Below are 23,212 nucleotides of genomic sequence, written 5' to 3'. Positions count from 1 at the left end.
CAGTTTAGCAATCTTTGTTCAGCCATTAAATCATGTCTTAACACAATAAGTCCTCCCCAGAGCAGATTGCATTCCTGTATCTCTCTGCATAGAGGCCCCGGGGTTTGTCTCTCTCTCTCTCTCCCTCACAAACAGAAAGCAGTGAACACTCAAACCTTTACAGTGATAGTCAGACACTTTTAAAGAGGATGTCTGTCATGGACTGTTTGAAAGGTTTACCAGATAACCTGATGAGTTTATTTCACTGCGTTACTTCTCATCCACTGTGACACCAAGTAAAGAAAGAGAAGGGGGGGTTAACATGCAACGGAGTACAGACGCTGGTATGCATCTTTATCACTCGGAGGCCGGACATCCCATCTGTATGTTTACAATAAATGGGGCTTTTCTTAATATTTTACAACATACTGCTTCTGAAAGAAGTTGTAGTTTAAACATTTTAGATGATGAATTAAATGTGTATATCTAAAATGTCAAGCATTCTTTTCGTGCTAGCATCCCAGTTGTGAGAAATATCTTCTTTTTTTTGGCTTTGTGAGGGTAAAATATGAACCCTTTTTTGACTTTGTGCTTGTTTTTATCCTTTTGTGGTGTTTTACTGAATTTAAGAGATGAATGCTGCAAAGCTGCAGCTCATGTCAGTCTTAAGAGTTAAATCTTTTTCACTGAATGTCTGGATGGCCCCGGTTTAATATACAGAAAATGTGAGATTCAATAATGTTTAACAGTAAAAAAAAAAGTTTCTGGCCTGAAAACTCAGGCATGACTTTTTCTTTAACAGCAGCGAGGTGGATGTTGTTGTGAGTTGTTTGGGTTGTTTTTTTTTTTACCAAGTGACTCCTTACCTGAGCAGACAGGGTTTTTTTTTTAAGTTCAAAAGTGAATAATTTTAAGGGCACTTTACCAAACAACGTACAATACAGCAGAGTAATTCAGGCAGTTTTTGTGATTTTGCAACCTTTTCCAACACGACTTCAAGAGGTGACGTATTCAAGGTTGTCTGAAGAGTGGAAGGTATTAAAGGCTGCTGAATTCCCCATGTGGCTGGGCCTTTCCCTTTTGTGGTGGTCAATCCTACAACAGCGTAAATACAGAACAGACTGAATTAGACATTTTATAAAGAGGCTGTGTGTGAACGTTTGGAGTTTTGATAGAAGTCCCCAAATTAGCCATCAAGTGTCAACTCCCACATTTCACCTGGAAAAAAATGTATACTCGCACTTTCAGGTGACATTGACAGAGACGCGGTCACAATGTAATTCAGACTTGTGCCACGAGGTGGTGCCGTTGTTTTGTTTAATTTTTAAATAGGATGATGAGACATTTTACACTGAACAAAGTGACATTATTTTATACTGCTTTGAGAGCAATTTTTAAAGCAATGTTAGGGGAAAGGCTGGGAACCACTGGTTGAGAGCCCTGAAAAAAGTTTGAAATAGTTTCTACTTAACCTGTAAAGAAATGTCACCATATTCTTTATAAAAGCATTTCCTAAAACTGATCCTGCCCTTAAAATGAAGAGGTGAAACAGTATTTTGCAAAATATACAATTATATAAACGAAACTGTATGTGTTTAATTAAACCTACTGTATGTTATGTTTCCAGACTTTGGCAAACAAGAGGGCAACTTTAAGTTAAGAAGTTGAATCTACCTACAAACAAATCTACAGGTATAAATAAAGTTAAATTGGCTTACTTTACCTCATATTGTATAAGTAGGTTACCTTGGCTTACTTTACCTCATATTGTATAAGTAGGTTATCTTGGCTTACTTTAACTTATATTGTATGAGTATGTACGTATACAAGAACTTCTACTCCAATTTGCTCTTATAGCCTATATTCCAAGAAAGTTTATTGATGAATGAACATTTATTAAAAAAAAAAGGCCCAAAACACAAAAAAATAAAGAAATATATTTTATATTTATAATATTTATAATCATCAAGTTGGTAAAAGTTTGGATAGCATTTTTTGGCTTTAAATAGTACAACATGACAGCAGAATATATATACTGAACTCAAGTGTTTTATACCATTAAGATTATTGTTCAGATCTGGATTGGGCAAAGAGGAATGAATTTCTACCCATAAAATCACACATGTTTCAGAATGACCAGTTGACTCTGGTGGCACCCTTGAACAAGAATTGGCTCCACAATGAGTTAAAACTCAATTTCCCATGGTCCTTTGTTTCGCTCCGCAGTGATGTGGGGTGTGGTGGTTGAATGATTGTGTGTGCATGTGTGTGTGTGTGTGCCTGTGTGTCTGTGTATTTCTGTGTGAGTTGCGTTCCGGAGGGGAGCCCTGTCTCTCCGCACAGACCGAGAGACGAAAACCCAGCTCAGAGCATCAATGAGCGGCGGACGGGAGGATGCGGACGGCGGTCTGTAACGGAACTACCGGGCGTGTGAAAACGAGGACGACATGATTGTGAAAGCCGTATTCATTGATTTAATTGTCGGTATGGCTGGATTTTTTTCCGTTGTCGAATGAATCTGAATGTGAAGAGGGACCTGCAATGGAGCGTCGATCCAGCGCGTGAGATTTGCTGACCGTCTGTCTGAGTGTAAGCTGATATCACAGACAATACGAAATGGAAATTAGCCATTAGATGTATTGGCATCTCATTATTTGTGTTGGCTTAAATAGGAATTCGTGTTGTTAGACCCTGTAGCTTTTTTTCTTTTTGTTATGATCAAGAAGCCATACTGAATTTATTATTAATAATTAAGGAATCCATGGTTACACAATTCACAGGCAGACGGGAGGCCAATTGAAGGCACCATCAAGGTTGTCTATTTTTTTTTTATAGTTATACTGAATGATCCTTTGGTTGTTTTCATAAAGAACCAACATCCAGCCATGTCTAAAAATAAGAGCAGTGAGTCAGTGAAGGTGGTAGTTCGATGCCGCCCTCTGAACCGGAAAGAGGAGTCCAACGGGCCCGCGGGGAGCATCATACAGATGGATCTTCGGCTCGGGCAGGTGATCCTCAGAAACCCTCGAGCACCAGCCAGCGAGCCCCAGAAAACATTCACATTTGATGCAGTTTATGACGCAAACTCCAAACAGCGAGATCTCTATGACGAGAGTGTTCGACCGCTGATAGATTCTGTTCTCGATGGGTTCAACGGCACCATATTTGCGTATGGCCAAACTGGAACTGGGAAGACGTACACAATGCAGGGGGCTTGGTTGGACCCTGAGAAACGAGGCGTGATCCCAAATGCGTTCGACCACATCTTCACACACATCTCCCGTTCACAGTCCGATAAGCAGTACCTGGTGCGGGCGTCCTACCTCGAGATCTACCTGGAGGAGGTTCGGGATCTCTTGGATCCAAACCATGGCAGTGCCAGAGCCTTGGAGCTCAGGGAGAATCCAGATTCAGGGGTGTATGTGCGTGACCTCACATCGTGTGTATGCAAAAGCATCAAGGAGATCGAAGAGGTGATGAATGTGGGGAACCAGGCGAGGGCGGTTGGGGCGACTGACATGAACGAACATTCCTCTCGATCCCACGCCCTGTTCCTGATTACAGTAGAGTGCAGCCAGCCAGGTCCAGACGGGAGGAAACACATCCGGGTTGGACGACTCAATTTGGTGGATCTGGCTGGAAGTGAGCGCCAAGCAAAGACTGGCGTCCAGGGTGAACGCCTGAAAGAAGCAGCCAAGATCAACCTTTCCTTGTCGGCACTGGGGAACGTGATCTCAGCTTTGGCTGATGGGCGAAGCGGCCACGTGCCGTACCGGGACTCCAAGCTGACTCGGCTTTTGCAGGACTCTTTAGGTGGGAATGCGAAGACTGTCATGGTCGCCACCTTAGGCCCTTCCTCGCAGCACTACGACGAAACCCTGACAACCCTCCGCTATGCCAACCGTGCCAAGAACATCCAGAACCAACCGAGAGTCAACGAGGATCCCAAAGATGCTCTGCTGCGCGAGTTCCAAATGGAGATCGCTCGGCTCCGTGCGCAGCTGCACCACAGAAAGTGGAGGAGCAAGCAGAAGAAGGACGGGCAGGTGGACGGCGAGAGCTGGGAAAGAGATGGGGACGATTGTACGGAGGGCGAGGACGAAGGCGAGGAGGTGGAGAAGGAAGCGGAGGAGTACGTGAAGCTGGAGGAGCAAAGGTTGGAGATGGAGAAGGAGGCCATCAGAGGGGATCAGTTCCTGTTGGCTGAGGAAAAGCAGAGGCTCCTGGGAGAGAAGGAAAGGATGATGGGAGATCTGAGGAAGGAGCAGGAGGCCACCGAGCAGCTGACCGCCAAGTACAAGGTGAGAAGTCAATTACAACATTCGTCATCTGCATGTCTATTAATTCTGAATTTTGATAGAGGTCACAAAAAACACCAATAAGGACACAAAAAAATTGTAATACTCGATTCCACTGAAAGTGAATTCACAGGAAACATACAAACCTCAGATCTATATTCTTAAAGAAACAGACCCTCGTTCCATATTTCTCTCCCTTTTTCACACACAGACACACAATCCAGGGAATAAGATTAAGAACAAGTAGTCTATGGGATTATACTGTGTGATAATCCTGTGAGTTGTTATTAACTGACATTATAGACCGTAACATGAGGGGTTTCCCATCGAATTACATCTCAGTGTGTGTGTGTATGTGTGTGTGTGTGTCAGTGAATTAACAAATTAACAAAATGACAAATGTGCCTACCTGGACATAACAAAAACTACTGTTCATGCTCAGCTGATACAGTAGCAGGAATAGATTTTAGATATTAATGGAAGGGAGTCTCTACATTAAAGGGGCCTCCGGTTATTGTGTGATGCTCTTCTATAAAGTTGGCTAACTTAAGACTTAGACCAAGACAACTAACGGTCAAAATCGATACAAACCAGTCTGAAATATCCAGACAGTCATCTTTAATTTGAGTCTAGTACGTTAACAAAACACAGGATCCTACATTTCCCATAATGCCATTCAATAGTTTATGTGTAGCAGCCCTCCCCCTCTGATGGGAATATTAATTTAACCTCTCCAAGCTCCCGCCCCTATACACCCTGATGATGTCATCCTGACTGCACCCAATGACAACATCATGATGTTTTATTTCTGTGAAAAACTTCTCATCAGCTAAACAAACACTCAATCCAAACTGCTTTTGCAGGTTGTGCAGGAAATATATTTTATATAACACTGCAGACTTATTTCTAGACAAAAGCAGCATGTGTTATCTCTTCGATAAGTCTAACCTGAGTTAGCAGTGTTTTTTTTTTAATAGAATTTTCATCCTGTTATTTTTGAATCGTCAAATATATCACTCTCTGTGAATCTTGGGAGACTGTAAAAGGTTGTAGCTAAACGCTTTATTTGACAACAACCTCCTTGTCAGTGGTTTTAGGCTGACGGTTTCTTATTCATTTGTAGGAGATAAATATTTTAGGTGTTTCATCTAAAAGCTCTGATTTCATTTAGAGATGCTGAACCTGTTTTCTTCAAATGGAAAAAAAGGTGGCACAACTGAGCGAGCATGACTGGTTCTGTTGACAGGTGTGTGTGTGTGTGTGTGTGTGTGTGTGTGTGTGTGTGTGTGTGTGTGTGTGTGTTTTAATACCTGCTCCTGTGTCCGTGGCCTGATCAGGTGTCTTGTGTGTCTGGACAGGAACTGGTGACCACTGTAGTTTAAAAATGTCATCTATCTCTCTCTCTCTCTCTCTCTCTCTCTCTCTCTCTCTCTCTCTCTCTCTATCTCTCTTCACACTGAGAGTCAGAAATCAAAGACTGAGCGCTGAGGGCAGAGCTGCATTAATTTGCTCTGATTCATGCATATCCAGTCAATAAGTCATCCATGCAGAATGACTGAGCCCCTACAGTCCATAATACGGCAGCTACCGCTCGGACCATCAAGCCATACATTGCTGGATTCGCTTACTGAGCTGCAGTAGAGCCTCTAACGGGAGGAAATGAGAGGAGGAAAGAGACATTGTTATTATGAACGACAGTAGATTGAGATGAGATTGAAAAGAAAGATGCATGCTAGTACGCTCTTTTTGTTATTGTTGGTATTGTTTTGGGGATGATCTGTTAAAACAACTCAGGTAGGTTGAAGTTGCTGCAAACAGCTGTGAGTAAATGAAAGTACAATCTCCTCAAACAAAGAGGTAGTAAGACAGACAGAGAGAGAGAGAGATTCCTTCTCTCTAAAATGTTATGGTCATGTCATATCTAAAACAGCATGCATCAACTGAAGCTGCGTTTTATACTGTGCTGATTTTCTCACTCGGCATTTGTTCGTTTTACCTATTTGATGAAGGCCGGAGTATGACGGTTTGATCGACTGGATTATTAGATCATCATGGTGCAACTTTAGTAACAACAAATTCTTACATTTATATCTGGGATTCAGGAGTGAGGTGTTGTGAATGCAGGTGTAAAACGTAAAGAAAAGCAGGCGGCCTGCTGGTTGGTGCGGAGGCTGTGGCCCTTCAGCGGGGCGGCCTGGGTTCGGGTTCCAGCCTGTGGCTCCTTTCCAACGTTTCAGTCCCTGCTCTTTCTCTCCATGGTTGAGTTAACTCATGCTGAGCCTTTCTTTTTTTATTATCCCTGAGTAACAGGATAAATTAAACGTCTTTCTCATGAGAAGATGTTGACGGTTCATTTTTTGTATAGCTGTTATTTCAATGCACATGGGATCAAATAATGTGAGAAATAAAGAACTGAAAATACTTCTTAATACACAGAAATATTTGAATCAAGAGCAGTTTCTACTTCTTCCCCCTCACTGAAGGTATGAGGTCCGTGAAAGTCCCAGGAGACGGAGCAAATGTACGTCCTGATTCTGTGTCCTTCAGACTGAGTGCTTTCATCTACATTCCTGTGTGAGGCTGGCTGCTCGGATTTCTTCCGATCACGTTGTCCACCAGAGCGCCGAGGGGGCTAATAGTGTTTTCTGCTAAACCGTATGAAATTCTTTGTGATCACACAGCATAATTCAGAGGGTGTATTCGGCTGTGTGTGTGTTTATGACCGTGTTTGATGCTGACTGGGCGGCTGCTGAGTGATGTCAGTGTAGAGAATCAGCAACATCGTCTTCCTCCTGTCCCACCCTCGAGGAGGAAGATGATCGTGAAGAGTTTCTCGTGTACATCAGTCTGCCGCCGTTTGTTCCTGACTTCAAAACAGATTTTGTTTTTGAGTGATCCAGGATCATTTTCTGTTTCAAAATGAAAATATTTCAAGTTGATTTGAATTTTTATTCTTTCAATAAATCCCATTAAAAAAGAACAAAACTGAGTTGATCCTGTTCAGTATTACGCTGGTACTCAAAAGCTGATGTGCAGTCTTCTGTAGAGCTTCATTATTGTCCAAAATAAATTAAAAGCACATAAATGACCTTATAATACAGAGAATGATGTAACATTACTTTCATTACAGCGAACACAAACTGTCCATCAGTTTGAGGCAATTCCTCACACAGCATGCTGCTGCCCTAATTATTCACCCGAGCACCAAATGTGTCTTAATCCACTGCTGAAAGTAGTCCCCAAAAAATGCAGGACTTCCTCACGTTTGACTCACGTCTGCTAAAACATTACAAGGCTCAGCTAATTCAGCCTCCTCTGAATAAAATGACTCTATTAAATATTTTCTTCAGATGAAATGAAGACACACAATCCCTCATAACATCAAATAATGTGGTGGGATGCTGAGGATGTAAGGATTGTCATGAGGTCATGATTGTCTTAAGGCCTGAGACAAAAAAAAGGGAAACGTACAGTAGACGGTGCAAAGGTATCTTACGAAATAACAACAACTAACTATGTGAGTGAGGTGAGTGTGTGACGTGTGCAACATGTGGTATGATGTCAAACCAAGTAAACATCAACACAATCGAGTGACGAGGAGCTGCATGGGGACGAGAGGACGAGAGGGAGTCCATGGGTTGATCTAAATCAGGCAACATCCGAGGGACTGATGAGTTCTGGCCAGGTGTGAGGGGGACACCGTCCACCTGTGACCAGCACAGAGACAAACACACAGACAGAAGGGACGACACAAAAAAAAGATCTAAAAGACAGTTTAGGTCTAAAATTTTTTGGAAATATTTAAATTATTTTTGCAATGAAACCTTTTTTTACAATATTTTTTTTGAGCACATTTGTTACCTTTTTAATGCTATGATCCTAAAACAGTTACAGTCGGATCAATGAGCCAGTCCTAACAGACCATGGCCCTGTTTTTCTCTGATTGGCTGATTCTGCTGTCAGCCAGCCAATCACGGACTGTACCCTGAAGGTTTCTAGTTTGCTCTCTGCTCCAGCAACCAATTAGAAAGAGGTTGCCAGGCAGAAACACGGACAGGAAGCAAGAGGCTGGAGACATGCAGGAAAAGAGCTCAGACACAGCCAATTATAGATAAAAATCAAATTGAAAGGAAATAGAGTCCCCTCACTGTTTCCTCTCACTCTCCCGCCTCCTCTGATACATCCACAAAGATTCACTCAGCAGCTGTAAGTAGGTCAGAAAACCAGCCTTGTGAAGCTATGTTGGGTTCAGATGGTGTTTCTGCAGGGTGCCGCGAGCCTGCCGGCCTCCACGGAGCTCCATCTGTGGACTGCTGTAATATTGGTACAACTGTTGTGTACAGTTGTCCGCTCTGCCCAAAGTGAAACCCCTTTGAATTTACACTGTGGCAGAATTAATCAGAGCCTTTACCCTCAAGCATGTGTAAAAGATTAGAAACAAACTGCAACGACCCTAACCTTATAAAAGTTCCTCAAAGTACCTCCACGTCCTACTCGCAGTGTGGACAGTATAGTGACAGGAAATGGCCTTAACTTAGTCACATCTCACTACAGGGAAAATGTATCTCTGATATGCAGCCTTGTTATGAAACGCTCAGGTATACGTACAGTCACGGTTTTCCTGCTTCATGCTGAGCAGCAGTTTCTCATGACGAGGCTGCGGCGTGTTCGTCCCCACACCGGACTATTCTTAGATCCTCTTTTCTGGGTCATAACTGCAACATCTCCTGTCTTCTAACTGTCGCTCTCTCCTTGATTATTCCCATTCCTTCTGCCTCTTGTTACGAGTATCTATAGGTCCTGTGAGAAGACGTATGATTTCTGTAAGCTTTATCATTCTTTTGTCACGTTAAATATCAGAACGAGCGTCGTCTGATTGGCTTTAACGACGAATCTGAACCTGGACAAACACCTTGATTCTCAGCTGTCTTATATATCGCTCTCATTCACCTTGAATATTTATTATTTTTACCTAAAAATATCCTTTTCTTCCCGTCTTTCCCTTATTTGCATTTTTCCTAGTACGTTGTTTTCTTTGCAGTTTTCCTCACATCTGAGGATGAAGATCTCTTCCCAGAGAAAATAAAACCAGCACAATAAATAGGCCAGATTCATGAATCTTTAATTAAAAGTCTGAAAGTAACCGTTTAAAAAGATGGATTCTCGCAAATGTGTGCCAAGTGGCAGAATTGTAAGTGCAGTTTATCTGAACGGGAATGTTATATAAGTTCAGACGGCTCCCGAGAATGTGAATCGAATGACATAAAGCTGAAAATGAAAAAGCTGCCTGTACAAAGAGTTGGCGTCAGGAAATCTTTTATAGGGTGATAAAATGACAGAAAAAAGTTCTTTCCGACGTCCTTACTGCTGAAAGCCTAACCAATCAGATCAGAGACAAACACAATGCCCATTGTCTCATGGGAAATATCATCAGCATAACACACAAAGTAAAACGGACATGCTGCACATACACGCACGTATACGCTCTCACATGGATACAGAGACATGGATAGTATGACTCTGTTCCTGTTTATGTCGCTGCCTTCCTGCCTAATTAGAAGAGGAAAGGTCTGGGTAGAAAGATGGAGTCGTGTGTGTGTGTGTGTGTGTGTGTGTGTGTGTGTGTGTGTGTGTGTCTAATGAGAGAGAGCTCATTGCTGCTACCCATCTTTCAGCATGAGAGGCTGCATCACTAAAATATTGATGGATCGACTCTGTGTGGGTCCATGTGTGTTTGTATGTCTGTGAGTGTGTCTACATGATTCTGTGTGTGTGTGTGTGTGTGTGTGTGTTTGTTTGTGAACTAAGCCTTCAGTCATGTGATCAGCGAAGAGCACTGAGGCATTTCTTGAACAATACAGAGTCGTCTCCTCTCAGTAGAAACACAAGAAAGAAAGAAAAGTCCTTTCAAAAATAAACAAAGCTCTTAATGTGAAGAGATTTTAGATGGATGACTGCTGTAATATTTAGTTATTGTTTGTCACTGTAGTCTTACAAAACAATTGTGAAACTCTCAATAAATGTTGGTATTTCTATACAAGTTGGTAAACATTTTTTTTCGTAAATTGTCTGTTAAAAATAAATCTGCACATCATGCTGTTTTAAGTTGGTTTTTTTAAGAGAACATTAAATTCAGAGCTGATGAATCAAAGATGTCTTCGACTCTGTGATATCATACACTGGTTTCTAAATCAAACTTTTGAAGCTCATTGATGGCGGTCGCCATATTTCAAAGACTGTCTCGACCTAACTTTCAGTCAAATAGTAAGAGACAAAGAGCTGGAGCTGAGGCGGGTCTTAAGCCTGCTGAAAAAACAGCTAAAAGCACGCCCTTCAGTCAGGTCAGCCACGCCCCTTTTTATAAATAACTCTTCGATTTAATATCATCAAAACGGGTGACTTATTATTCTGTTTACACCTCCTATTAGCTACATGAGTTACTCTAAGCTCTGAAAACGTGTGTTGTGTTTCTTTGAGCTTTAGCAGCCAGCTTCAGGTGGACTCTTCAGCTTTTTTCCACTTCCTCATTGGCTTCATTTTCTCGACACCATAGGTTGCAACTCAGTCCAAACCTGTTTTTGAGCATTGTAGGAGACATCGGCCTCTCATGTCTGAATCAATCCTTTTCATAATCCGTCTGACAACACAGACCTCCTTTGTTTAAAGACATTGCAGTTATAAAAAGAGGTTTGTATTTCCTCCTTTGCTTTTCACAGACGAGTTTCTGTCTCTTAACAGTTAACACGCTGTATTCATTTGGTGGTATTTGCTAAATTCGGGTTATCTCGTATCTCAACAAATGTGACCTTTTCAGAAAACTTATAAAATGAACCTTGAATCTTTCAGTATGTGTTTCCTTTACAAATGAAACCATGGTAATCGAAAAAAAGAGCATACGCTTTGTGTTTGTGGCATTGACATGTTAGCTCATGTGAATAAAGGGCAAAATAATTCATCTTGAAATAGAGCCTCTGCTGTTTGTTTCATGTGGGCTTATGCTCTTATGTTGTGATCTGGGGTTTACGTGTCACTTCCTGGATCTCCCTCGTGTTTTTGATAGAAGTCGGGGATGACTGACAGTGATTGGATGCTAATAAGGTTTTAGCCTTAACGTTGTGGCTCTTAAGTGCTTTTTGCATCGACCCAGACTGATGTGAAACAGATTCTCACAGATGGCCTTTGCCTTCATCTTTTTCTCCCGCCTCCCCTTCTTCTTCTTCTTCTACTTCTCCGTGTCTCTGTTTGTTCCCAGCAAGCTTTCTGTCTCTCCGATGCACACACTCGAGATGTTGTCGTCACTTTGTATTTATAACCCGGTCGCTCCCAGCAGGCCAGGGCCTCGCTGTGATTGGATGGCTGATGCGGATCAGCCGTCTCGATATGCAACACTTCCTGCTCTCTTCATTTTCCCATCAGGAAATGGATCAGTCACAGCCAGAAGAATTACAGAACGCACTAACGGGCAGATTATTCATTCTGACATAAATATGCAAAGTGACAAACGTGTGCAACGACGAGCTCCAGGAAAAGCATTAAAGAACTCTTCTGTTGTGAATTGTCTTGATTTGGACCCAAGAGCACGACAGAGACTGAGGGAATACGTGAGCAAGATTTAATTACAAAGTGAATCAAACAATGGTGCCAAAGGGGAGGGGTGGTGAGAAGTCCCAGGATCCGGTGGGTTGCAGGTGTGAGGGGTACAAGCGACGAGGTGCTCCAGTGGATGATCAGCAAACAATCTGAGAGGCAGAGCAAAGACAAAAAAAGTTAGCTCCACACGCTAACTCAACAAAAACAACTCGAGGTTATATCAGGGCCGAAGTTGAACTCCTACACGTGGTAGACGGAACGATCTGGCACTGAGTGAGAGACAGTCTGGGGGTTTTGTACAGCCCAGGTTGATTGTAGATGTGGCACACCTGGTGCCTCCTGAGGAAAGAAACCACACCCACCACACTCAATCAGGGAGAGAAACATGAGGATTATACAGACCGGGAAAGACAGACAACCCACAATAGGAGAAGGAGGGGCTGCCCTGAAGAGAGACATGACATCTTCAGCTTTTTCACTTCACAGTTGCCATCATGCTGCCTGTGTGTTAATATTATATAGAAACAGGTGTGAGCATTGACAGACTGAAGACACTCAGGACCATTCTGAGAGTTTAAATCTTATCTGACGCACAGATTTTAAAATGTGAAATCTGCTTCAGTGATCCAGCAAAAAGAAAGAGAGAGAGAGAGGGAGAGAGAGAGAGAGAGAGAGAGAGGGAGCCAGGTAAGGAGAGTTTAATATGACATGACAAACTGAAGCCCTACGCTGACCTTTAGAGAAGAGCAGACATTGTGACTGCATCTGGGTTTGTGTGTGTGTGTGTGTGTGTGTGTGTGTGTGTGTGTTTGTTCAAAACCACAGTCACCAGTGATGCCAGGAGACCGAGTAATGAATCAAATGACCAGTGAGTCGTATTTCATGAGATTGAAGGTCATTTGGCCTTCGCACAGAGTCATCACTCCCTCTTCTCGTGCTCCTCCTCTCGCCTCTTCTTTTCATCTTTGGGCCTTTGACGTCAGCTCAAATTCGATTTTACTTGCTCCGAGTGTGTAATGCCAACGTGTCAATAAAGCACTTTCATATGCAGATGATACCTTTCCTTACTTATTAAACAAAAAGATGGCGGTGTCAGGTACAAATTAAAGGAGAAAAGTTTTAAGTCCTGCAAAGTTTGAGGATGCTGTGATCATAAATCATCACGATATGCAGATGATTCCTTTCCATACATATCTAATAAATATCTCTGCTTGCTTATTCACGATGAAGTCGAACCATTCACTAATCCTAGAGGATGTTTGTGTACAATTACTCCCAGATAGAAAACCACTATGTAACATGCAACTTCAGACTTTGAAAAACAGCGTGCAAAAGGAATGGCTAAAGTCCTACTGTATCGGGAAAATTAAGTCAAAGCTTTACGACTTATTAAACCTAAAACCTGCTGATCTGAAGCTTTCCTCAGACCAGGATGCTCGGCTCTCCGTCGACCTGTTTCAAGAGGAATATAAAATAACACTGCAGATTCTGCTTTGCTGACATTTACTTGAGGAGGAGTGCATCCGTTTCCTCCTTTGACCTCGATGATAGAAAGCTATTTCACCAGGCGCCACAAACACTTCAACAAACATTACGCCATTTAATTGGATGCTGCTGCATTTGTGAATGGGTGTAATTGGAGAATTTGACACAGTACTATGAACACAGAGATACTCACGGCAGATCTTCTTCTTCTTTTATGAAGTTAAAACATCAAAACGCAATTTTAGTGCGAGATAACGTCACGACTGAATTGAATACATTGTCACAGCCTTCATGACCAAAACCTGACCATAAGAGGTTTGTGTCTGTACAGTGTAATTGGATGAAGAGACATGGCACGCATTAGAGAGAAAACCTCTGACATGAATCAGCCCTTTAATGAAGCTGAAAGAATATGACAACACACACACTGAGCACAAAGACACAGATCTAAACAAAGAGGCTTTCTGTAAAGACCTGATGCACCCCCTCTGAAGGACTCCACTGTACTGTGCATGACTCTGAGTGTGTGTGTGTGTGTGTGTGTGTGTGTGCTCATATAATCAAATGGACAGTGTGGTATGTGTGAGTTATAAAGAATGCATAGGCTGCTCTCAGTCTTTTTGTATAAAGTCCTGAGACTGGAATGTAGATCAGACTAAATAGCCATGGCCCCTGCTTGCCCTCCTTGGGCCCCCTTTTTTCTCTATATACCCTCCTCCTCTTTACATTTTCTTCTTCTCTTCCTTTTTCTCTCCATTTTCTGTCTTCTTTTCCCACCCTCTTTATATCCGTCCTGTTAGATTTCTGCCCTCAGGAAGCAAAACTAAGTGTGTGTGTATGAGAGGTCCTCACTTTCCACACAGATTGCATCACTGCCCTCCCGAGGCCATACAGTACATTTAACAGTAACCAAAGATGCTATAACCAGAGGCATGAACTGACAATGATTCTTCATTCAACATTTTGTTGTTTAATCGGCTTACATGTTACAATTTAAAGGCTGAGGATACACACAAACTTCATACTTCTTACCTTGGAAAATCAGTGGTAGACAAAGTATCCAGATCATTAGACTGTCTCACTATGAGAGTCAGTTCAAATCATACACTGTATAAAAACATGGACATAGTGACATCACTCACTGTTGTCTGTGTGATGGTCGCCATATTGGAAATGCTGACTCCAGCTACCTTCAGGCTAATTTAGATGCTAGCAAAGACGTGGGGTTGTTGCAGGCTGAACAAATGAATCACAGCTGACAGTTCAGTATCGGTAACAGTATTTAGATAACGTCTCAAATGATGTTTTGACATTTCAATAAAAGCTGGAGGAACTTTCAACAGAGGAAAATTCACAATTTAATGTCTGGCTGTGAAAAATATCTACTGTAGTTTATTGCAATCCATCCAGTTTTCGTCGAGTTGGTTATCAAACATCAGCTAACAAAAAGTCTGATCCCATGTTTTATTTAGTACAACACCTTATGTAACCTGCTCTTCTCTTGAATTAATGTCTGAAGTCTGAACCACTGCAGTGTTTCAGCCGAGCTCAGCTTGTTGTGGCACGGTGTCATCATGGGGACGATGAGCTCCGTCTGCCCCATCAGCACAAAGTGTGCACTGACTTCAGCTCCGACACACACAAAGGTTGACTGTTAGATGTCCAGCTGAACTTAGTTTGACCCCATGAAAGACAATCTATTCCGTTTCTTTTGCATGAATGTGTAGAGACATTTATGCTTTTACGTGTGTGTAGTTATTCAGTCGAGCTGTTCAGAACATTTTGTAACTGGGTATCAGAGAAAAAGTGGCAGAAATAATAATCCTTTGAAAACGATCTAAATCACGTTCAACACACTGCAGGGAACATGTCGACCTTTAAAACTGCTAACTTAAGACCTTCATTTTCGAAGAGTTTCTCCGCCTCGATATTGTCAAAAAGTTTCCATAACAATAACTTTCTAAAGTCCCTTAAAATAAAAGTTCTTTATGTTTTAAAGACACAACAGAATCAGATGTTTTACCAAGCAGGTTTACACATCTATTGACTGCGTTTTGATTTTTTTTTTCTTTTGTTTAAAAAAAAAGTAAAATAAAAACTAGAAGAGTACCAAGGCACTCAATAAGGAAATATAATATACTGATATGTTGTGTGTAATATATGCATTAGGTGTGATGTGTGAGCTGTACATGTGTGCAGGACTGAGCCTGATGAAGGTCGAGTGCAAATGTTAACAGTGTTTTTTGTTGTTCTCAGGCGATGGAGAGTAAGCTGCTGGTTGGTGGAAAGAACATCATCGATCACACAAACGAGCAGCAGAAGATGCTGGAGATGAAAAGGCAGGAGATCGCTGACCAGGTAAACCTATGTGTGTTGGTTGTATTGTGATTTAATAAGATTATGGTATCTATTTACCGATGCAAACATTTTACTTTTTTGCTTTTTTTTAAAGTTTAATTCCCCCTGATGCTACACCTGCACGATGTGCACTTTTGTGACTGTAATCCTGCTTTAAAATCAATTTAAAGCCTGCACACTTGAAGACTACATTTTCATATTGTGCGAATCTGCAGCAGCGAGACACAGAGTGTCGCATCAGCTGTTTTAATCACCAACAGCAGAACAAACGCCTTCTAAGTGAGCGCAGGCTGCAGAGAATTGATCTTTTTGATGGATGTTTGCAGTCTCGTAGCGAGAGGGAGATTCAGCAGCAGGTGTTGGTCCAGGATGAAGAGACGCTGGAGCTGAGGGAGACGTTCACGTCTCTGCAACAGGAGGTGGAGGCCAAGACAAAGAAACTCAAGAAGGTAAAGATGCTCAGAAAATGTATCTGCACAGACAAGTCAGACTTCATTTTTAATATGCTATTTAATTTAGAGTTCTGCACCAAATGCAATAAAGATATGCTGGTCATTTTTACATACTGAGACACAAATACACCGTCCTTTTCGTCCCTAATCAGTATATCCCTCTTTACCCCCGACCCCTGACCTGGATGCTAATGACCCCCTGCCTCGGACGCACGCTCCGTCCGGACACACACACTTAAATTCCAGTACCTCAAGGTTTGTCCTGCCGTCCCCTCCTCTCTTCTGGATCTTTACTTCACTCCGTCACACTTTCTATCTTGGGCCTCGTCACGCTTTCCATACTAACCTGCTCAATCTGTTTCCCCTTCCACGCCAACATCACCGGAATCCCAGTAACTCACTCATGAATCCCTCAATTCAAGCCTACCCAAAAAAAAAAAAAACCCTCTGAAACCTTTTCAACCCTTCCCTGCTCCTCTCACTTCCCAACTCGTTGCACGGCCAGCAGGACTAACGCCAAAAAACCGGCCATTGTGTGAGTGTGGATGACAATGTGTCTAATGATCCTGTGCTGATCTTTGCTCCCATGATGCCCTCTCACGCGTGTGACATCCGACTGTCACTCACTGCATGGTGCCCACGCTCTGAGGAAAGCTAGAGGATTGAGTGAAGAAGTTTTCATACTGATTTTATGAGACGCAAAAACAAACTTGGAGACCGTAGAAGGTTTTTACAGACAGAAAAACAAGCTTGTGAGAAAATGCTTCCATCTTTTTGCGCTTTGAAAGGAGCAATCAAAACAATCGTCGCGGGGTGTATCGTATTGCAGTATGAGAGTCGCTGTGCTCAGCGTTAACTGTGAAGCAATGGAGCTAAAGTGCACTGTGGTGGTAATGGTAATGCACAAGCAAAGGCAGGGAATAAAAAGTCTGCTACCTGGTTAAATCTCCTCGAGGGTATTTAGGTCTTTTTTGGCGCCCTCAGTGGTTAAAGCAGGACAGTTGAGGAGGAGGAGGAAAGAGCTGTTGAGGGAGAAAGAGCTGCTGTGCTCTGATTGGTTGCCCTTTCCTTCAGACGCCAGTGCCTTCATAGCTGTTGCTACTGGCAACCAAGCTACAGCGAGTTGGAGACCAGTTCACCAGCAACTGCACTGCACTGGGCGACATCTCCCCTCCTCACCCTCTCTCTGTTTGTCTCTCTCTCTCTCTCTCTCTCTCTCTCTCTCGCTCTCTCTCTCTCTCTCTCTCTCTCTCTCGCTCTCTCTCTTTCTGCTTGTAGCTTTATGCCAAGCTGCAGTGCATCAAAGCGGAGATCCAGGACGTGAACGATGAGCACGTGAGGAGCCGCCAGGAGCTGGAACAAACTCAGAACGAGCTCACGAGAGAGCTCAAGTTCAAGTGAGTCCGAAAAAATTGCAGACGAGTCAGCAAAAATCAGCAAATACGACAGGACGAGTCAGCAAACACAGCGTACTCTCTCATCAGAAATATACAGTACCTGCTTTGTAGGGGTTTCATACCTCCAATCATGTCATGTATTGAAACCAAAAAAGACAGAGGCTTCCTATAATAGTGACCTCAGCTCTAACGTCTGCATGGCTGTGTGTTGTGTTCATGCAGGTATCTGATCATTGAGAACTTCATCCCCCCTGAGGAGAAGAATAAGATCATGAACCGGCTCACATTTGACGCCGAGGAGGATCAGTGGAAGTTTCAGCCTCTGGTTCCTGCTGAGAGGTCAGTTTTAGGAAATTCCCATTATTTCACTTTAATGGCTTGAAGAAGTGTGAGGTCAATGTGGCCATTTGACCTCCATGACCTCTGGTCCATAAGCTCTTCTTCTCTTGTCCAGTTCCTGTTTCCTGCTTTTTCATTCATATGTTTGTTTGTCAGATGGATGAATGGATTGTACATTTTTATCAAAGCTCGTTACAGAACAAAACTTTTCAGTAACATCTTTGGCTTTTTGGGAAGAGTAGCTATGAGCTCACAACAACAACAACAACAACAACAACAAGTCAGGACTCAGAAATATGGGAATAAATGACATGCTCTTCTCTTCTTATTTTGTTCTTTTTCTGCAGTGTTTTATTTCACACCGTCTCTGTTAAAGGATTAGTGCAGAGATGAGAAAAGTCCATACTTGTACTTGCAGTGAGAAAAAAATTAATGTATTGTGTCAGTGTGACTGAAACTGGACTTTTAAAATTCAAATTAATCGATATGATTTGACACGGTACCATACAATCCAATAGGATACGATTCAGTTCGTTTCATTCACTCCCCGAGTGAAAAGCTAGATCTTGTTTCTTTCAGTTGGAGCTTCCTGCAGATGCCTTTCGACCTTTTATGACATTGATTTATAATTGATCGCCCTCTCCTTCCGTCCTCGTTCTTAGTAAATCCTCTCAGATGAAGAAAAGGCCGGCATCTGCAGTCGGATACAAACGACCCATCAGCCAGTACGCCAGGGTTGCAATAGCGATGGGAGCTAACTCCAGATACAGGGTAAGTGTGTGTGTGTGTGTGTGTGTGTGTGTTTGTGTGTGTGTGTGTGTGTGTGTGTGTGTGTTTTGTAAGGTTACTGTTAAACAGGAAGTTAAAGACTTAGGTTCAACTGAACACGAAGGTCCTATCAAACGTATAAATTGTTATTCATCAAAAACTAACAGCGAGCATATGTTTGTGTGTGCAGGCTGAGAACATCATGTTTCTGGAGCTCGACATGACACCTCCAAACACCGCCTCTCTGGATCGCTCAGCGGAGGCGGAGTCAAACCAAAGTCACTCCGTGGACAGCTCGCCCACCAAGGACAGAGGAGTCCGCAAGTCTCGCTCCTGGTGAGTCTGAACCCGACGGACCAGAACGATGAGACAGGAGGCTGATATTATCTTCTTGTCCTGTCACATGTTGACAACAGCAGTGTTTACGTATAGATATGCATGATGATGCTTCACCCTTGTTTTTTATTTGTTTCAGATACAAATAGTTGGAAGTTTTAGGGTCTCAATCTGAAGATTAATTTTCATGCAGCATATGACACAGCAGTTAAGATTATTAAACTCAAACATATCCTACCTTAATACAATCATTTTTAACCCTTCAGTCCTGCATGTGCAAACTTTTTTTATCCTGTTTAAAGAAATGATGGCCAATGAATAAAGACGTTTTAGCTCAGAAACACCAAAGGCTGTGAAACGTGCTGATAGGACAGTGGATAGAGGCGTAAATCAGGGACAGAGAGAGTGGGGAAGGACATGCAGCAAAGAAGCCACAGGATGGATTTCTAACTGGGCCTCCTGCTTCAGGACTTTAGCCTCTGTACATTTGGCAGAACCCTCGGAAAAAACCAGCACTGATCTAAAAGGACGATAGACAATAAAAATAAGCATTAACATCTGTATCCACCTGTCTTTTAAATAACATCATTATGATGTTCTCACACGGGCTACTGTTTTCCTCAGTGCTGCTTTATAATAAGACATTTAGTACCTTTAGTTCATAGAGAAACTGTTGTCTCTGTGTCTGACTGTTGCAGGTTTAGAGTCAATGCATCTTTGAATGAGATTATTCAGGATTAGCCACTCCCTCTGTAGGCGGTCCTAATCTGATGGTTTATTTTACATTTGTACAGCAGAGTGTAATCTTAATATTACCTGATAAGTGTGTTGATCTGTCAGTAAATATAAAGGCAGCATGCTCATTTGTGTTTTTTTTTTTTTTTTTCTCCAGGTGCCAGACTCCAAAATCCATCGCCTCCTCTTCGTCCAATGTTTCCTTGTCGGCATGTCAAACTGCTGCAGCCATGGCAGCTCAATAGAGCTTTAGTGGAGACTTTTTTTTAATTGATATTTATTTAATTCCTTCCCATCCTCTCCTTTTATTTTCCTTCTGGAGGACTTCTCAATAAGGCCGCCAGCTGGGAACACTCACCGTCATCTCTTCTGCTGAATCCTGACAGATTGTGAGAAATAAAAGAGGAAATATTCTTCTGACAGGAAACTTAACATTATGGACCTCAGAAACTCTGGAGAACAGCTTTTCATCCTGTTGTACGGATGTCAAGACACACCAGGACCCCTTCTTCCCTGCATGAGCCCTGGATCATCCTCTTTAACAAACCAGACTGTCCCGTGTGTGTGTGTGTGTGTGTGTGTGTGTGTGTGTGTGTGTGTGTGTTATGTATATACAGGGCTGTATGATTGCCTGTTTGTGTTTCTAAATGTGACCAATACAGCTTGAATTGCCTGTAAGAAAACGGTGTAGATATTTCATGTATTAGGGGGATCGACTCTGGGCAGGTTTTTTTTTCTGTTTTCTGTGTAAAAATGGAGACAAATTAATTCACAAAGATGAGAGTTTACATCTGTGTCAGCTGAAATTGTCAACGTTGGTCAGATGAGGTGCTCTGAAACCTGAATGATGACCTTTATCACATCTTATTTGATTTAGAATATTCAAAAATGTTTCATGTTACCGTCTAAAATAATGCATTGTATGTAAAAAGTGTCTGTCTGCCATCTATGTGTTTGGAGACTGTTGTATTGAAGCCTTGAATTGTTTTGGAGAAAATTTGGCCAGATTTAGACAAGAGGACCGACCGAGGAAAGAGCTGTGGTATCAGCTCACATTAGCACTGACTGGATTAGCTGTTGTGTCTTATATGGTTGATATTGTATTTATGGGTTGTTAAATTCAGCATAAAGATTGTTTTCTTTCGATACAGTTATTTTTAATTCTTTAACCCGCTGCTCCAGGGTAGGTATCAAACATTTTGTCCCTTATTGCACAGGAATAATTATTTATAAATTCGACTTGTTTAAGAAAATCGAGAGATGAGAAATGAAAAAAGGGGTGAGTTACCATTTTGTCCACAGGGGGCGCCAAAAACAACGCAAACTAAATTCCTTCGTTGGAGCTTTGAAGTTGTTATTGAGCCATCAGAATCCCCACAGTATGCAGAGTTCTGTCTATATCGGATACACTAAAGGTAAACCAACTTTATTTCAGTGCACAAGGTCAGAGCTGGACTCCTTAGTCCACCTCATTGGCCTGTTGTTTGGACAGCCGTCTGCACTCAGGTGTGTTCATGTTAGTGTCACTGGGTTCTTTAGCTGCAGGAGGTTAACAGGAGCAGACATGGGTCAAGCTGTCTAATTGTATAATTGATGATAGAGATCCAGTTACAGATACACCCCCTGCAGGCTGTCAGAGAGCAGTCCTTTAATGCTGTGTAATGTGTCACATTTACGTTGAGTTTTCCCCTTTATGTACAAAATGATAATTACTCAAACATTAAACCATATATTTGATCATATCCTATTAAAGTGACTGGAATTTATGTCTGTCCATTTCCCAAAACGTAATTAAGAGGTCAGTCATGGTCCCACTTTAAATTGAAGTGTTACGGTGTTTCGACTAAATTCTAACATCCTAAAATGTGACTATTTTCTTCTCTTTTTACTCTGATCTCTGTAAATCTATGATGTTGAATCAAAGAGATTCAAGGGACCTCCACAGACAATAAAAATGACCCTCCACTTCTGATTCTCCGTTATGTCAGGAGCATCTCCCCCCTGACAGGTCTTTCAGAAAACAGTTTCATGCACAGATGAAAAATGCAGAGTTGTGCAATCTAATATTTTTCATGCCATCTTGTGTCTCTTGCACCTTTTAAAATGTTTGCTTTGATCACAACATACTTTACCTTTCTCCTTCTAGGGGTGCATACAATTGTTGTTTTATAATCTTTGCAATTTGTGAACTGTTTAATGTTGCACAAGTTCCCAATGCACAAACGTGAACATTTAATTTTACAAGGATTTATAAAAAGCAAACATCAGAAAATGTGAACATTTTCTCATCGTCTCATTTGGCCAAGAACTTCGGCCAAACCAGTTCTTGTTACGAGTTACAGTCACGTTTTCAGTGGACTTCAAATCCGTGTTAACCTACTTCCTTTACTGTGTCAGACATTTACAGAAGCGCACTGAGGATTTTGTGTTTAGTCAACAGTAAACGGGTACATAATTGACCCAATTTGTCATGGAGAAACAAATGTAGCTTTGAATACGTTGAGGCTCGATAAAAATGTTGATTTTTCTTGTTGATGAGGGTAAAAATAAGGGTTCAAATACATGCAAGCATACCTTTAATGAAACAACAGAAAAACAAGTGTATTACTGAGTAGAGTTTTTTGTGTGTTTTAAAGGGAGAGTTTGTCATCTTTTTCAATATTCATCAGATAAAGATTTGAATTACTGAATTAGATATTTAAGAAAATGACATCAGTGTCCTCAAATGTTCATGCAAGTACAGTGCTGATTATTTTGCTGTGTTAAATGCAGCATCAGTACTGCCTGAAGATACCGTGAATTATGGTCTAAAAATAGGGCAGACAGCGCTGCAAAGATGTAAGTGATCGGTTTGAATTTATTGTGAACCAAAGTAAAATAAAAAAGAAGACATTTGGTTGCATCTAACATTGCCCATGTTTTTTTTGTCATATACGTTTGTAAAAAAAAATCTTCCATGTTTGTACAATATTGTAAAAATGTGTGTGCATGGGTGCGTGTGTGCGAGTGTGTGTGTGTGTAAGGGCTGTGGGGGTGGTGAGGAGGAAGAGGGAGGATGCCAATAGAAGAGGTTTTGGAGGGGGGGGATGGACGAGGAATCAGGAAGTGGAGGAGGTGAAAATCAAGCCTGTTTCTATGGTAACCTGTGAGTTGAGGGAGTTGAAATGGGCATGGAAGGGGGGTTGTGTATCTATATGTATGTATGTATGTAACATGGTATGTCAGACTGGCAGAGTCTAGTTGACAAAAAAAAAAACCTAATAAAGACCCTGCTACAGGCTCCTGCTGCGCAACGAGTCGTTTTAAAATACTTTTAATGAACAGCTAATAACCAAGGATGTGTGAGATTATTCTGTACTGGGGTTTGTGCATGTGTTGTGAGGTGTGTCTGTGTGTGTGTGTGTCTGTGTGTGTGTGTGTGTGTGTGTGTGTGTGTGTGTGTGAGACAGAGAGAGAAAGAGAATTGCTTTTTAAT

At 41.9% G+C, this 23,212-nt stretch overlaps 1 protein-coding gene across 1 annotated transcript; it reads left to right on the top strand.

Annotated features, from left to right (window-relative positions):
- Positions 1 to 2,237: 2,237 nt before the first annotated feature.
- kif3ca (kinesin family member 3Ca) lies at positions 2,238 to 22,639 on the top strand. Its single transcript, XM_079350065.1, has 8 exons — positions 2,238 to 4,280; positions 15,609 to 15,710; positions 16,037 to 16,159; positions 17,441 to 17,559; positions 17,782 to 17,898; positions 18,561 to 18,669; positions 18,857 to 19,002; positions 19,895 to 22,639. Exons 1-8 carry the CDS (start codon positions 2,865 to 2,867, stop codon positions 19,980 to 19,982), a joined length of 2,220 nt encoding a protein of 739 aa, XP_079206191.1. The 5' UTR covers positions 2,238 to 2,864; the 3' UTR covers positions 19,983 to 22,639.
- The last annotated feature ends 573 nt before the right edge of the window (positions 22,640 to 23,212 follow it).

The sequence above is a fragment of the Symphodus melops genome (genome assembly GCF_947650265.1).
Source record: "Symphodus melops genome assembly, chromosome: 1".
Classification (NCBI taxonomy): domain Eukaryota; kingdom Metazoa; phylum Chordata; class Actinopteri; order Labriformes; family Labridae; genus Symphodus; species Symphodus melops.
The sequence above is the reverse complement of the archived record's forward strand: the minus strand, read 5'-3'. Positions and strand labels throughout refer to the sequence as shown.

Excerpts from the sequence above, each read along its gene's own strand:
- kif3ca (XM_079350065.1), top strand. The coding sequence starts at position 2,865 with ATGTCTAAAAATAAGAGCAGTGAGTCAGTGAAGGTGGTAGTTCGATGC. Across the intron at positions 4,281-15,608 it reads AGCTGACCGCCAAGTACAAG|GCGATGGAGAGTAAGCTGCT; the intron begins GTGAGAAGTCAA and ends TGTTGTTCTCAG. Across the intron at positions 15,711-16,036 it reads GGCAGGAGATCGCTGACCAG|TCTCGTAGCGAGAGGGAGAT; the intron begins GTAAACCTATGT and ends GGATGTTTGCAG.